This window comes from Raphanus sativus, chromosome 9, assembly GCF_000801105.2.
Source record: "Raphanus sativus cultivar WK10039 chromosome 9, ASM80110v3, whole genome shotgun sequence".
Lineage (NCBI taxonomy): Eukaryota > Viridiplantae > Streptophyta > Magnoliopsida > Brassicales > Brassicaceae > Raphanus > Raphanus sativus.
In genome coordinates this window covers 25,335,991-25,352,528 of record NC_079519.1, presented here as the reverse complement: position 1 = coordinate 25,352,528, position 16,538 = coordinate 25,335,991, and the positions used below count along the sequence as shown (strand labels likewise).

At 37.3% G+C, this 16,538-nt stretch overlaps 2 protein-coding genes and 1 non-coding gene across 8 annotated transcripts; 1 reads left to right on the top strand and 2 right to left on the bottom strand.

Moving 5' to 3' along the window:
• Nucleotides 1-481: 481 nt before the first annotated feature.
• TRNAI-AAU (transfer RNA isoleucine (anticodon AAU)) lies at nt 482-555 on the bottom strand. The gene has a single exon. It is a non-coding gene; the product is annotated as a tRNA-Ile (tRNA).
• Nucleotides 556-6,588: 6,033 nt separating this feature from the next.
• LOC108835225 (uncharacterized) lies at nt 6,589-8,281 on the bottom strand. Of its 2 annotated transcripts, XM_018608507.2 has the most exons (3): nt 7,968-8,281; nt 7,412-7,712; nt 6,589-7,312 (listed from the first exon to the last, which is right to left on the bottom strand). In XM_018608507.2, the coding sequence occupies exons 1-3, from the start codon at nt 8,049-8,051 to the stop codon at nt 6,741-6,743; spliced, it is 957 nt and encodes a 318-aa protein (XP_018464009.1). In that variant the 5' UTR covers nt 8,052-8,281; the 3' UTR covers nt 6,589-6,740. The 2 variants fall into 2 exon arrangements, with proteins under 2 accessions (XP_018464009.1, XP_018464008.1); XM_018608506.2 differs by having other exon boundaries at nt 6,589-7,712.
• A 1,344-nt stretch (nt 8,282-9,625) lies between these two features.
• Nucleotides 9,626-16,491, top strand: LOC108824075 (protein MID1-COMPLEMENTING ACTIVITY 1). 5 transcript variants are annotated; one of them, XM_056995180.1, is made up of 7 exons: nt 9,626-9,982; nt 14,584-14,874; nt 15,213-15,636; nt 15,732-15,803; nt 15,901-16,007; nt 16,071-16,167; nt 16,238-16,491. In XM_056995180.1, the coding sequence occupies exons 1-7, from the start codon at nt 9,860-9,862 to the stop codon at nt 16,294-16,296; spliced, it is 1,173 nt and encodes a 390-aa protein (XP_056851160.1). In that variant the 5' UTR covers nt 9,626-9,859; the 3' UTR covers nt 16,297-16,491. The 5 variants fall into 5 exon arrangements, with proteins under 5 accessions (XP_056851160.1, XP_056851161.1, XP_056851159.1 ...); XM_056995181.1 differs by having other exon boundaries at nt 9,626-10,015; nt 14,638-14,874; nt 16,053-16,167; nt 16,235-16,491; XM_056995179.1 differs by having other exon boundaries at nt 9,626-10,024; nt 14,638-14,874; nt 16,053-16,167; nt 16,235-16,491.
• The last annotated feature ends 47 nt before the right edge of the window (nt 16,492-16,538 follow it).

The window sequence follows — 16,538 nt, the reverse complement described above, 5'->3', positions numbered from 1 at the left end:
AATAGAAGATTAGCTCATATGGAGGAGTTTCAACTTTTGAGCGTCTCGAAAGAGGAGAATAGAGGAGCGGCGATCATTGCACAAAGCGTTACACGGCAAGAAAGATTGCGCTCTTACGTCGCTAGGGGTCATCGGGGATGGCTCTTCGAACTCTTTGTCGATGAAAGCCGGTTCCTCTGATTTTGGCTCCGTGGAAGGAGGTTGTTGTTGTTGGTTGTTGATCGATGCCAATTGTTTTTTTGGGTTGATCAATTGTATTATTATTCGTACTCTGTTTGTACTCTGTTTATGGTTTAATGAAATCTTTCAGAAGGAAAAAAAAAAGTTTCACTGTTTTTTGGTTTAGAGAGGGGCCAGGTAACGAAGCAACACTAAGGTTCCTTTGCGGATGTTTACGGATCAGCCGTTTTTGAGAAAAGCTCAGAGACTGCATGGTGTTTAAAAAAACGGACAAATAATTAATACAACAAAATTGAAGAGTTGGCCTATACAGGTTTCGAACCTGTGACCTTCGCGTTATTAGCACGACGCTCTAACCAACTGAGCTAATAGGCCACCTGAACAAAAACCTATTTAATAACTATAAATATTTACTAGTCTGTGACCTTGGCTATCAATCTTGTGAAAGAAAGAACACATGGATTTAAACTTAATTTTAGTTTTAACTAAATCAAATTTGTATTTAAATATTGGTAAGAAAATAATAAAATTTATTTTAATATAAAATTTAAATTTAAAAAAATTATTACTGCATATTGTGAATGAAAACACCTAGTTGTATGTTAATAATCAAGTTTCTACTAAATCTCAAACCCTGAGTATGTTACTATTTTTTTGTAGAAAGGTAATAGCTTTTACACGCTATATTTGACCGCAGATTAAGAAGAAGAAAAAACAACTGAAATGGTATTATTGTATGTTAATGTTATTGACACAATGGCTAGGAAGACAACCTGTTGTTCATTGGTAATAGGTCAAATAAAAAAAGGATAATTTAAATAAATTATTACAAACGGCTTATACAGGTTTCGAACCTGGTGATTTTGGCATTGAGGCTCTAACAAACTAACTAATTATATACATATTCAAAGACATGGATATACTAAATGTGAAACTCTCTGCCTAATGGTATGACTGTTGGAACTCGTTTTTGACGAGATGGTTTTAGACTATTTTCGGTCAGTTTCCGGACGAAGACGTTCATCGGAATAACCGAATATTTGACAAACACTATGAAGTAGTGTATTAATATGTCAAAAACAAAGTTCATTTGAACGAGAAATGGAGTTATAAAATGTGTGACTTACATGTACACATGAGATATTGGGTTTGAATTTGGATTTAAATAGTTAGAAAGACTAATATCTAGTAACTTATGGTTTATATCATATTCATGGTTATCTTTTATATTTGTTTAAAATATAAAAATGTGAACCCATTGCAAAATATATTACTAACTTTGATTTTATCAAAAATAGTGATAATGATTTTTGTTTGAAAGTTACATGGTCATAGTCAATGGAAATAAATGTCCATTATGATATGTAACTTAAAAACTCCATAATTACACACCTTACGTTTTTGTTATGGTTTTGAAAGAAGAAATCATAACTTAAAATTTTGTATTAAATGTATGAGTGGTGCCCTCATTCTCTGATTTCTATATAAAATGCTACTAAGCATTTGAGAGAAAAATGAACACTTTCACACGAGCAACACAACAACAAATATATGTTCCCACTTGAATATTTTTTTTATTTTAGTTTGTGTCTGAGAGTGCAACACAAAACCAGTTTCGCCAGGCTTTTGATAGAGTGACGCAAATTCAGAAGATTGTTTGCAGTTGTATCATGGGACCCATTACGTTATCGAACCGTCGCACTACGGGACGTATTTTGAGTTAAGGAAAGAGATAATATCTCGCCTCTGCAGTTGTATCATCCTTTTCTACTCTTTGGTATAATTTTATCATTTTTTATTCTTTACAATATTCAGTAATCCGTAATTTATAAAATACAAAATATCCATTTATTGCTTTGCACTAACCGGACTGATTATTGTAAAAAGTATTTTTTTGTAAGAATAGATTGATTGATCTTTGGGAAAAGATGCCGGAGTCAGACCTATAGAATTATTTCAAAATAATCTTTCTAGTAAATTTTTGTTGGTATTATTATACTAACAAAACTGATTATTTTGTGAAGTGTTTTGTCATGAAAACAGGAATTGGAGATTTCATGGTGATAAAGAATCTGTTCATTCCATCAGATTATATTGTTGATGATTTCTATGGGGATTAAAATCATTAATTGATGGATCCAGTGGTTACAATCATTTTTTTAATATTAGTCAAAAAAGGGACTAGAATAAAACATTTTTTAGTCATAGTGCATGTTAATGCTTTGACTTAGTTAAAGACAAATTTATTTGATTTAATTATCAAGAATGCCTAACGTTTTTTGTTTCATTGTGACAGATTTTCTTTCTATGATGTAACTTAATTTAATTATTAAGCACATGGATGACCATGAGAAAACAAAAAGGAGTCAAGTTTAAAAAATATGGTGAAAACATATTTATAAACAACATTTTTGATCTTTTGAGATCAAGTTGTATGGATGGAAATGAATTTTGTGAGTCGACGCCCCAAATTAAATTTGGGAGAGGTCTGCCACATATAAATCATTTGCCATAAGAAATAAAATGTTTGTTGATATTGATCAAAACATTTGTATTTCGTCAATGCTTAAATGCAATTTTTTAAAAAGGTTGATCATGCAAAACCAATAAGAATTTTCAGACCAATATGATTGAAACTGACATGTGTATTGTAGTTTCTAAAGTCAATATGTTTGAGAATAATCATAAAAAATAGTGGTTTTGATGGTACAAACAATATCATATAATGATATGTATATTTGCTAAAAGCAAAAATATGTTTTGGAAAAATTCAAAACATATACAAGTTAGATTTATAAATCAACTTGAGAGAACTATGAAAATAGTTGTATCTAAAATGTGAATTTCTGAGAATAAAATACATTTTAAAGAAAATTGTAATAATTTTTCGAAATTATTTTTATTCATTTAAATCTAAAAGAGTTGTAGAGTAATTTTCTAAACTCTTAAGAGATGTTAAATGTAAATAAATATGCATGATTTTGAGCTATCGCAAAAAATGTGGGGGGAGCTTTGCTTACCATATAAAGTTATTGGCAAGAGGCCAAATTAACTTAATGATAGTTATCAAAATATGATTTTTTAAGGAAAAAAAAAGGTAGTGTTGTACACTGGGTTTTTGTGTAAAATGGTTAATTGTATCTTGAGAAGATGACAAAAATTATTAGACAATTGATCTCGACTAATCTCAAGAGATTATGTTCACTATGATGACAACCTAGGATCCTGTTATTAAAGGTGTGTCATGAGATCAAATTGTAATATCATCAAGAGGAATAGGTTTAGCCTATGAACTAAGATGAAGTTTGGCGGTAACTCTACTTATCAGATTGGAGATCCCAAGAAATAGGTTCAAGGAGACAATTAAGTCAAACTAAGTCTGCCCAAAGCACTGTAAGACTTCGGTCTATACTCAGTTCCTATGATGATTAAACAGTGCTACATGTAAGGAATAGAGGATAAGCATTTGCTTTTAATGATTTGTGCCAATTGTTTTGAGATATGAATGGAGTAGTACATGATACTCCTCTAAACAAAACTAATGGCAAATCACCTTGTGGGTGTGAAATGGGGCAGTTTCTAGGAGAATAAAATGGCTATATTCTCTAAAGTTCATTCACGATAACCAGGAATGTTCACGGTCAAAATGAACACAATAGAGAACCTAGTTTTGTGAGAGAATGAAACTGTGTTTTGGATATTGTCTAGGTTTACACCAAAGCCCGGGAGGTTCAAGACATCATGGCCACCTCCTGGCCGAGTAAATCCGATAGCTATTAACAATGACTGGTTCAAGGCTGAAAAATTGCTACCAACTCATCATGCAGTGAAATTCTCGTTTGTACTCTCAAAAGTCCTTAGTTGAGTCTTGTTGAGTCTTGTCGAGTCTTGTCTAGGAAGTCAAGTCTATCGAGTCGTCTAGTGTCTAGAGTCATTTCTATTCATGTGGGGGATTGTTGGAACTCGTTTTTGACGAGATGATTTTAGACCATTTTTGGTCAGTTTCCGGACGAAGATGTTCGTCGGAATAACCGAATGTTTGACAAACACTATGAAGTAGTGTATTAGTATGTCAAAAACAAAGTTCATTTGAATGAGAAATGGAGTTATAAAATGTGTGACTCAAATGTACACATTAGATATTGAGTTTGAATTTAGATTTAAATAGTTAGAAAAACTTATGTCTAATAACTTATGGTTTACATCATATTCATGGTTATCTTTTATATTTGTTTAAAATATAAAAATGTGAACCCATTGCAAAATATATTACTAACTTTGATTTTATCAAAAATAGTGATAATGATTTTTGTTTGAAAGTTACATGGTCATAGTCAATGGAAATAAATGTTCATTATGATATGTAACTTAAAAACTCCATAATTACACACCTTACGTTTTTGTTGTGGTTTTGAAAGAAGAAATCATAACTTAAAATTTTGTATTAAATGTATGAGTGGTGCTCTCATTCTCTGATTTCTATATAAAATGCTACTAAGCATTTGAGAGAAAAATGAATACTTTCACACGAGCAACACAACAACAAATATATGCTCCCACTTGAATATTTCTTTTATTTTAGTTTGTGTCTGAGAGTGCAACACAAAACCAGTTTCGCCAGGCTTCTGATAGAGTGACGCAAATTCAGAAGATTGTTTACAGTTGTATTGTGAGACTCATTACGTTATCGAACCGTCGCACTACGGGACGTATTTTGAGTTAAGGAAAGAGATAATATCTCGCCTCTGTAGTTGTATCATCCTTTTCTACTCTTTGGTATAATTTTATCATTTTTTATTCTTTACAATATTCAGTAATCCGTAATTTATAAAATACGGTTCTATCAATGACTACGCTAAAGGAAGAAAACACCGGAAGTAGTATTACGTATTTTGACAATTGACACAATCAAGAACAGTAACACCACACATGGTGAAGACAAGTCCTTGCCTGAACGGCAATGTTACAGGTGTCAACTTTTGTTCTTGAACGACGATATGGAAGGAAAAGAACAAAGAGAGAAAAAGAAAAGAGAGAGAAGTAGCAGCAGAGCCGGACTTGACCAGAGGATTGTGAAACATTTGGATGGGGCCCCCAACTTTTTTAAGGGCCCCACTTTTAAAAAAAATTCACATATATATACAAAACAGACATACAAAACAAAACAAAAAATATTGTCACACAGGAAAAAATAGATCCGAGTTTCGTTTATAACTTGATAAATATTTAGTGAGTCATGTAAAATTAGAATAAGCAAAAGATGTTCCTTTTACGATAATGGTTTCTGGGTTTCGTCTAATCGATGCTTTTAGATATTTTTTCTTCTTTTTATTCTATGTTTACTTAAATATATTGTTCTATCTAAAAGAATTGTAATTTTTATATTTATTTTGAATGGGGCCCCTCAGAACTCAGGTCCGGCTCTGAGTAGCAGTGAAATATTAGCTCTAAACTATTTATCAGTAAAACAGAAGAAGTAACTGAGTTTTTCTAAGGATTAAAAAAGCTTGTTATAATATAACCAACTCTGAACCAACATTAAGTTTCTTCTTCTTAAGCCTTCACTGGAGAGTGGCAGAGACAAGAGAAAGAGAGAGAGATATAAGCGTAAAGAAATTACAAAATGGAGCAGGCCTTTTGCGCTTTGCCCTTCTTTTTCTTCTGCTTTGGAGGTTGAAGTACCACTCTGATCGCTGCATCAAACACCCCCCTTCACGTTCTGCATTCCATTAATATACAAATTACAGTCTCAAACTATCAAGTTAAAGAGCAAACTGATATTCAATGTAGTGATCATCAAAAGGGGAGGTTTATATAACGGGAAACTATACGTGGATACAGAACTATATTTAAAATAACTAGAGCCTTGTTCGTTTCATTATCGCTGGACACAGCGGCAGCGATCAAAAAATAAGCCTTTCATCACGAGAACTCACGACACCGGCGACACATCTCTAGCTTGTTTTTACTTTTTAGACGCAGCGGCAATTAATAATAAGTAAAAGAGACGCTGAAAAAAATGGCGACAACGGCATCCGTATATTTTTCTTCCGATAAACCACCAGCATCAACTTGAATCTTTGGTTTTGTTGCTTTTTGTCTCCGTAGAAGTACATTTCTTTGCCGCTGCCGCCGCGTCTCGCGATGATGTAACGAACAGGGCTTAGGACTAAATACAAAACTTTTAACCGCAAACAAATTTTGTTCTTGAAACCATAAGTTAGAAAAATAGGAATATCAATGTATAGTGTAGAAAAATAGAGTTTTTTTTTTCAGTTGACAAATTTTGTTATTGTAAAACCAACAAAACCATAAGTTAAATAAGAAAAGAAAGCATCGAGCATAGGAAGATTACTCTATAGTGTTGAGTTCATACCCCAAAAGAAAAAACTTGTGAGAAAACTCAAATTTCTGAGATGTAAAATCAATTTTGATATTACTTACTATGTATATATTAACTGTGTATCTACAAATAACCACACATATACTTCCGAGTTCAAAATGCTATTCTACAATACATCGGGAAACAATCTGTTTGTCATGTCAACAACTCTCTGAAATCAGAAGGGTACAGTGAATGGCAATGCGTGTAGTTCGGCTTCTGGAAGAAACTGAGCAGTAGTTGCCCACACCATCGAACTACTTCCCTTGCTGCTTGTCTGAACGCTAGCTTGACCATGATGTCTTTTGGCGCCAACTTTCATCAACAACCACAATTCTTCATCTTCAGAGTCGTTGAGCTTGGTCTCAAGCCGATCAGGAGCCCAGTCCTCTATGAGTTTCCAGAATCGCATGGCCGTGGAAGGAGGGCATTTTCTGCAGAGCTTTGAAGGTCCAATTCTTTCTTCTAGACTAGAGGAGGCAGCCCGTTTCTCTTTACCTAGTTGCATACTAAACTGTCTGTTTGTTTCCTCATCCTTGCAGAGTTTTGTTGAGATATCTACAGCTGAATCAAAAACTGGATCTCTTGTCTTTTCTTGGCAGACCCTCGAAGCATCTCGTGGAGCTTGATTTGCGGAAGTCGAATAACGATGACCAACGCACTCGCACAGAGCAGTATGAGAAGAATCTGTCATCATCACCTCAGGATATTTCTGCCCTTTGCCATGTAACAAGACCCGTATGCTAGTTTCTTCAAAACCCATAGCAACAATTCGAAGAAAGAGAGTCATCATCGTGGCAAGCACGTGAAGCAAAACAGACCCGACAACAAGTAAACAAACACACTCACCAGAGTCGTTATGCCTACCATCGAAGGGCTGACTCTGAATATGATTCGGTCCCTCATTCTCATTGCTATCAGAAGAGTTCTGAGACGACGTTTGATGGTCAGGTTCCATCGTAAGGCAACTCTTCTCCAGGGACTCAATCTCATTGTCATCATCAACCTTCTTACTAGCATTGGCGCTTTCATCTTTGCGCAGTCTCTTGTGATGACGGTGCTCTCTGCTTCGGCCAGCCCTCTCTTTCCTCTTTTTATCCTTGTTGTGTTTTTTATCTTTCTTTTCTCTCTTAACTTCCTCCTTTGTCCCCTGTATTTTCAAACCAATGGAACAACAAAACACCAGTTAGTGTCCACAATTTGCTTAGATAAACATACACTAGTGCTAGTGCCACAGACTTTGGTTCTATGGACTGTTTTAATCAATGTTTTAATGCTTTTCGTCTAACAGTTTTCGTGTTTTCTTAAGTGTTTCAATCTTTCGCAGGAGCATTATTAAAAAAAAAAAAGATCACATGAACTCGGAAAATAAAAAGCCATAGACTTTCTAATTGCTCAAACGAACCTTTTTGATCGGTTCGATCAGAGACTCGTCCCGAACTCGGTTCGGTACAAAGCCAGGTGGAGGGAACGGGTAACACCGAGACATCCTCTCACACGATCACAGACCAAACTCAGAGGCGAACTCGCGAAAACCCTAGATTGAGAGATTAGTTACGAGAGAATCGCAACTGTTGGGGGGGGCTTTTTGATTAAAAACTGGAAAAACCCAACCGAGTTTTGGTAAAAAGAATTCGCAGGATCAGAGAAGAAGAAGAAGCAATTCCCAGACTTAGGAACTCTCCGATCCTGAATGTTTCTTCTGTTATTCTCCTCAAAGCTCCGTTATTTATAGACCAAGAACGAATAAAAGGTGTTTGGCAACAATAATAAGCACTAAGACTCAATAGCAGGCCTAAATGTCCAATAGGCCCATACTTATAGGCCGTACAACTTTCCCTCACTTTTCAAGGGTTTTTTTTTTTGCAACGTGGTTTTTTTTCCTTTTTACAAATAAAAATAAGTTTTAAAATATTTTAAATTTTCTCTTCACAATTCAAAAATTAAAAATAATATTATCAAATAAGCATTTAATATTTTTAGATTTTCTATGTTTGGTGAAAACCTCATAATTTACTTTATGATTACTTAAATTTTATTAAAAATTAAGGTATAAATAAATAATTTTATGTAGCTTATATTTATATTTATATTTAATGAATCTACTTGATTATTATGTAATATATATTTAATAAATATATCTTATTTTCTATGTTTATTATGGTTTACAATATTAAATTTATCCTATAGTTAATTTATTTCAATAAACCAGTTGATAATCAAAATATTATTGTATTGCATCAAATTTAAATTCATAAAAATTAAAATGTATGAATTTAATTTTTTTCTCTATCTATGATGATTTTATGAATATGCATATATAATAAAAACTATTATAAATATAATCAATATTTGTTTGATAACTATGAGACCCCAAAAAAATTTAGGCCCAAAGACTAAATATGTATTAGTCTTTTTTGTTATCTTATGGATTATAAACATGTATTTGATATGGTGTTACTTTTTTTAATTGAATGTAACTATTTTGACATGCATTTACTTGTGCCTTTTGAGTCATTTTTAACCTTATCTTTAGTTAAAATGTATTCATTTATATCTCAAATTATAATGCATAAAAGTCTATAGTTAAAATTTAACCTAAAAGAACATATATAGTTAAGATGGAAATATTTTATTATACATATAAACTACAAAATAAAATTTATAAATAAAGGAAACAAATATTTATCAAGTATTACTGTTCAACCACTAAGTGTAAATATTTGTACTCGTGCGGAAAAATCATCTTGTATTCAAATAGATTTAAAATTTTAATACCAACTAAAGTACTTAATTTCTGTATATTTTAATATTATATCTAAAGGTTTGAAATTAATTGGTTCCATAATTATTATTTTTCTACTGAATTCCGAAATGAGTTTGAAACCACAATAAACCTTAAACTAAATTATAAAATTGACCCGAACTCGAAATATTATTAAATAGAATCCAATACAAAAAAGAATCTAAAAATTTGAAGTTCGAAAAATCCGATCCCAGCCCGCAGGTCCATGCCTATTTATTTTGGTTTTGTTTTGTATAACACCGCTTCAACTTTCACGGTGTCTGGGGAGGTTAAAACTATACGTGGTAGATCCGTAATTATCTGCAGTGACACATAACATAGATTCGTAATCCCAAAACTCGTGCAATGGTACGTCAGCTCCTACGTGGCAAGTAAAGACATGATACAGGATAATCCATTACCAAACTATCACCGAAACAAACACACTCAACGAGCTTCTTCACTTCTTCTTCTTATCTTCAAGCGGTAAGGACGACAGAAAGATTCCAAAAATGGCTCATTCATGGGATCAGCTAGGGGAAATAGCTTCAGTGGCGCAGCTCACAGGAGTAGACGCCGTGAAACTCATCGGAATGATAGTCGCCGCCGCGAACACAGCTCGTATGCACAAGAAGTATAGAGTTGGAGGCTCAATACTTTTATTAAACGTAAGAAAGGTATTTATACAAGTATACAAGTAGGGCTACTGTATTCTTAACTAATTACATAGAGGTCCTTTGTATATATATTATTTACTTAACACGCTCCCTCAAGATGGTGGGAGTTGACGCACACCAATCTTGCTTCTCAAGTCTTGAAACCGTGCTCGGGATAGTGGTTTCGTGAGCCCATCCGCCAGCTGATCATGTGTGGAGACATGAGATACACGAAGTCTACCATTCTGAATCTGACCTCGAACAAAGTGGTAGTCAAGAGCAATATGCTTCATTCGGGAATGAAACACTGGATTAGCACATAGATAGGTGGCTCCTATGTTGTCGCAGTAGATGGTTGGAGTTGTCGTTATCGGGACGCCAAGTTCATGTAAAAGCGAGCAAACCCAGCGAACCTCTGCTGCAGTGTTGGCAACTGAGCGATACTCCGCTTCTGTAGAAGATCGTGCTACTCCTCGTTGCTTCTTGGACGTCCAAGAGATGGGTTGACGACCCATGTAGATGACATAAGCGTTTGTAGAGACAAAGTCGTCGGAGTCACCTGCCCAGTCGGCATCAGAGAATGCATGTAATGCTGGTTGCTTCTGTTTAGGAAGGAAGATTCCATGTGTGAGAGTACCAGAGAGGTAGCGTAGAACTCGTTTAGCAGCTTGCCAGTGATCAGTTGTGGGACAATGCATATATTGTGAGAGCTTGTTCACTGCATAAGAAATGTCCGGTCGCGTGAGTGCAAGATACTGAAGACTACCAACAATCTGACGGTACTCATGAGGATCAGATATAGGCGAGCCGGAGTGTTGAGTTAACTTTGGCGAGGAAGGCAAAGGAGTAGCAACTGGCTTGGCGTGAAGCATATTAACCTTGGTGAGAAGATCCGTGATGTATTTTCTCTGCATCAAGTGGAGACCTTGTGGCGTCCGTATAGCTTCGATGCCAAGGAAGTAACCAAGTGTTCCCATATCTTTAATAGAGAATTTCTTGGCTATAGTGTCGATGATACGTTGAACTAGCACTGGAGAACTTCCTGTTACAAGGATATCATCGACATAAACCAGAAGATAAATATAAGTGCCATTGAGTTTCAAGATGAACAACGAGGTATCAGATAAAGAGTTCCTGAAGCCGATCGAGAGAAGATATGTTTTGAGTTCGGAGTACCAAGCTCGTGGAGCTTGTTTGAGACCGTAGATCGCTTTTCTGAGCCGACACACATGTGTAGGTTTACTCGGATCGTGAAACCCTGGAGGCTGAGACATGAACACTTCCTCTTTTAAATGACCTTGCAGAAATGCAGTGTTGACGTCAATTTGACGAACTGGCCAGTCGCAGCTAACAGCCAATCCAAGTATGATTCGAATTGTTGTAGCTTTAATCACCGGGCTAAATGTGTCCTTGTAGTCTATGCCTTGCTGCTGATGGTAGCCTTTCGCTACGATTCTTGCTTTGTATTTGTTGATGGTGCCATCTGGATTGTACTTGATCGTGAAAATCCATCGACATCCAACGACGTTCATCCTCTGTGTTACCGCAACCAAATCCCAAGTGTAGTGATCAGTCGTAGATGTGAACTCTGCACTCATTGCCTTACGCCAGTGAGCATGTTTCATCGCTTGTTGCCATGTGGATGGGATCCAATGAGGATCACATTCCACAGTCGCAGCTAGGTTGTACTTCGTTGCCGGCTTAGTGATATTGTTCCTAGACCTCGTTTGCATAGGATGTCGCGGAGCTATTGGAGCAAGTGGAGGAGGTGCAGGTTGTTCCACAGGAGGCGAGGGCTGTGGTGATGGTGCAGGAGAGACAGATGACTGTTGCGGAGCCTGTTCTTGTTGTGATCCTTCTGGTGTCGTCACAGTATCAGTGCTGGAGGGTTGTTCCGATACTGCAGGTGCAGGAGCAGGAGCAGAGGAACTCTGAGCCGGTGACGAGGAGGCTGATGAATCACTTGGTGACGACGAATCTGGTGGAGTATCTGAGCCCGGGGGTTGCGTGTTCGTGGCCAACGGAGTAGACTGTATGAGTGGCAATGTTGCAGGAACATTAGTGAAAGGTGGAGCTGAAGATGGTTCTTGGTTTGGTTCAGGTGGGGTGTTGGTTTTGCGATTGATGAGAGAGGTGTAAGGAAATTGTTTCTCATTGAATCTCACATGCCGAGTAGTGTAAACACGGCCTGTAGTTGGGTCAAGGCATTGATAGGCACTCTGGGTTGGGGAATAGCCAATGAAAACACAAGGTAAGGACCTGGTTTCAAGTTTGTTGGGAGCATAAGGTCGTAACCATGGGTAAGCAAGGCACCCGAAGGTTCTAAGTTTTGAGTAGTTTGGGTTTTGATGGAAGAGCTTCTGAAAAGGGGATTGGTTAGAGAGGTTCGGGGTGGGTAAGCGGTTAATAAGAAATACCGCGACTGCAAAGGCTAGAGGCCAAAGGGTTAATGGCATATTGGCTGTAGAGAGAAGGGATAAGCCTGTTTCGACAATGTGCCGATGCTTCCTTTCAGATATACCATTGTGTTCAGGGGTATGAGGAGGGCTTGTGAGATGGGTAATGCCGTGTGTGGCAAGGTAAGGGCGTAGGGCTAGGTATTCTCCGCCATTGTCGGAGTAAAGATGTTTGATCTTTGTGTCAAAGCGGTTTTCGACTAGAGGTTTGAAAAGAAGAAATATATCCTTGACTTGAGATTTGGCTGTAAGCGGGTATAACCACGTATATCTTGTATAGTGATCAACAAATAGGACATAGTATTTGAAGTTTTGGGGTGAGAGGATTGGTGATTGCCAAACATCAGAGAAAATATATTGGAGAGGTTTTGTGGAGATGATTGAACTTGTTTGAAAGGGAAGTTTATGAATTTTATTGAGAAGACAATCATTGCAAGGAATAGAAATAGAGTTTGAAAAACATGGTAAAGCAAACTGAGAAACAATGGTTTTAAGGGTAGCAGGGGAAGGGTGTCCTAGGCGATGATGCCATTGATCTAAGGTGGCCTTTGTGTCTGGGTACGCAGCATAGGAAGCAGGAGAGGTTGATGCAGACATAGGCCACTCATACAGTTCACCCTTCGTTTTGCCTTGAAGCAGTTTGACCCCCGTGCTGAGATCCTTCACCTGAAACGAAGCAGGAAAGAATTCAACAGATACTTGATTAGCATTGCAGAGTCGATAAACAGAAATCAAGTTCTTATGAACATTAGGAACACAAAGTATATCCTTAAGATGTAAAGATTTGAGCCGAGTAGGGAGAGAGGAGGAACCGATATGCGTGATTTGCAAGCCTGATCCATCAGCGATGGCAACCTCATCACCTCCCTGATATGGTTGATGCAGTGCAAGGTTGTTCAAGTCAGAAGTCAGATGGTGCGTGGCACCACTGTCCAGGAGCCATGGCGCCGAGTTGTATGGATACGAGGCAGCTAGGTTCGCTCTTGGTGGCCAAGGCGTTGGATTTGTAGCAGCTGACATCGGACCTGCACTCGGAAGTTGATTGCAGCGCCTCGCACTGTGGCCAAAGACTCCACATAGTTGGCACTTCCCTTGATAGCCTCGCGGAGCAGAGTTAGCCGGAGGCGCATGAAACTGCTGCTGCTGCTGCCATGTCTGATTCCCACGGTTGTTTCCTTGATAACCACCGCGCTTGTTGCCTTGATAGCCACCACGATTGCTTCCTTTGTAGTTGGTGAAGTTAGCAGTGACCGGAACAGAGGTCGGAGTGGATTGCTTCGACTGGAGTTTTGCTTCATGATTGATCAGCTTTTCATGAAGCTCGGTGATGGAGGGAGTAGTGTCTCGGCCCTCAACTTGATCAATCAAGGTTTTGTAGTCCTCTGGAAGTCCCTCGAGTATGAAATCAATTTGATCTTCGGGATCTTCCGGTTTGCCAAGCAGAGCAAGCTGATCAAAAATAGCCGTTAGTCCTTGAACATATTCATTGATGGACTTGGTTCCCTTCGTGGTGGTTTTGAGTTGCTGTTTGAGTTGTTTGAAGTGTCCGCGACTCGGCTTGGCGTAGGTAGCATTGAGCGTACTCCATATCTCAGCCGCAGTGGTGGTGGTGGAGAGGATGGGTTGGATGGTCACCGTAATAGATCCGAGCAGTGAACTGTAAATCAACCTATCCTGGCGCTTCCAAGCAGTGTGCGCAGGATTTGTGGTCACCGCATTGTCTGTGGTGATTGTCGCAGGTGGGACAGCAAGAGAGCCATCGAGATGACCGGCAAGATCATAGCCATCTAGGAGTGCTTGGATCTGACGGCTCCACATCAAGAAGTTTGAAGCTGTAAGCTTTGTTACGTTCGCCATGTTGATGTTAAGAATGGCGTTGTTGGTGTTGGTGAGCAAGACGGTTTCGCTGGAGTTCGACGACATGAAGAGAAACCGCGGAAAGAATGAGAAATTTTGAAGAAGATGATTAGGTCAGAGGTGGCTCTGATACCATATAGAGTTGGAGGCTCAATACTTTTATTAAACGTAAGAAAGGTATTTATACAAGTATACAAGTAGGGCTACTGTATTCTTAACTAATTACATAGAGGTCCTTTGTATATATATTATTTACTTAACAAGAAGAACTGCCGTCAGTTCGCTCAGCATCTTAAGCTCATCGGTAACTTGCTCGAGCAGCTTAAAATCTCTGAGATGAAGAAGACGCGCCCTGAGGTTCAGGAGCCTCTCGAAGGGCTTGAGGACGCTCTTAGAAGATCTTACCTTCTTGTCAACAGCTGCCAAGACAGGAGTTATCTCTACTTGTTAGCCATGGGATGGAACATTGTCTACCAGTTTCGTAAGGCTCAGGACGAGATCGATCGTTATCTCAAGATCATTCCGCTTATAACGTTGGTGGACAACGTTCGGGTTCGTGTAAGTCAGTTTAATACTCCTTCCGTTTTAAATTAATTTATCTTTTAAAAATTTCGCACTTATTAAAAGAACACAGTAAAACTTAGTTATTAATTCGTAGGTTTTTGTAATTTTATATTTTCTATATTTTCAAACCAATAAGATTTTAAGAAATGCAATTAATGTTTTTGAAACACATAATTTTTTATTATTAATTAACAAAAAATACATTAAAATATGAAAAATACATCTTTGTGAAACAAAAATTCTTAGAAAATTCATCTTTCCGAAACAGAGGAAATATAATATTTTTGTTGTTGACATTGTCGGAAACTGAGTTTGGAGTTTTGTTGTGATAGGAGAGGCTTGAAGTTATTGACAGTGATCAGCGTGAGTACACGCTCGATGAAGAAGATAGAAAGGTGCAAGATGTTATTTTGAAACAAGAATCCACCAGAGAAGCTGCTGCTTCGGTTCTCAAGAAGACGCTCTCTCGTTCTTACCCCGAGATGGGTTTCTGCGAAGCGCTTAAAACGGAGAATGGGAAACTCCAAGTTGAGTTGCAACGTTCACGGGCTCGTTATGACACGGACCAATGCCATGTCTTACAACGTTTGATTGAGGTCACGGAAACTGCTGCAGATGTTGATGATGAACCTGTGAAAGATGACTCATATGATGCAGTTTATCCAAAGAAAAGTAGTACTAGAGGGATAGAATCATCACAACACCAGGAAGAATGGCACACTGACTTGTTGGATTGTTGTTCAGAACCTTCCCTATGTAAGCCATCTTTCTCTGTTCTTACTTTCAAGATTAATGCTTTTCTTTTAACATCAAAGATGTAAATGATATAATGTAAGGTATGAAACTCGCAGGCTTAAAGACATTCTTTTACCCGTGTGGTACATTGTCAAAGATATCCACTGTGGCTAATAACAAACAAATCAGTAAGAAATAATTATATATGAATGCAGACTAGTTTGTGATCTGAGATACCAAGAAGAATATGATACAAAAGTTTGCTTTTATGGTTTTTTGTTTCAGCTGCAAGTGAAGCTTGTAATGAGCTAATGGTGTATTCTTTGATGCTCTCTTGCTGCTGCTATACTTGTTGCATCAGGAAGAAGCTTCGGAATACGCTGAATATAAAGGTACATTAAACCGTTTGATATCCAATGTTATTTCAAACGCTTAAGATCGTCTTGATTTGGCAGGGAGGGTCCATTGATGACTTTTTGTCACATCTAATGTGTTGTTGTTGTGCTCTTGTCCAAGAGCTGAGAGAAGTCGAGTTTCGAGGAGCTTCTTACGGTAAACATATACATTTACAGATAGATTAACATGCTAATTTTTGAATATTTGGTTCGAATATTTGAAGCAGATACAGAGAAGAAGAAGAAAAATATGACTCCACCATCACCTCAGTTCATGGAAGAATGAACTAACACGGAACAGAACATTTTTCTTGGATGATTTTTCCTTGAATATTTTATGTAAATTAGAGTCTATGTATATTTTCAGAACGCTCCTTGTACTTTTTTTTTACATCGAATATGTAATTATGTAGGTGACGGAACATTTGTAAGCAATGAACATTTGATGAAAATAGCATGGACCAAACTCGTTGTTTTAGTCTTTTCAACTTTCAGTAAACATCAGACGCCACCATATTTGCTATTATG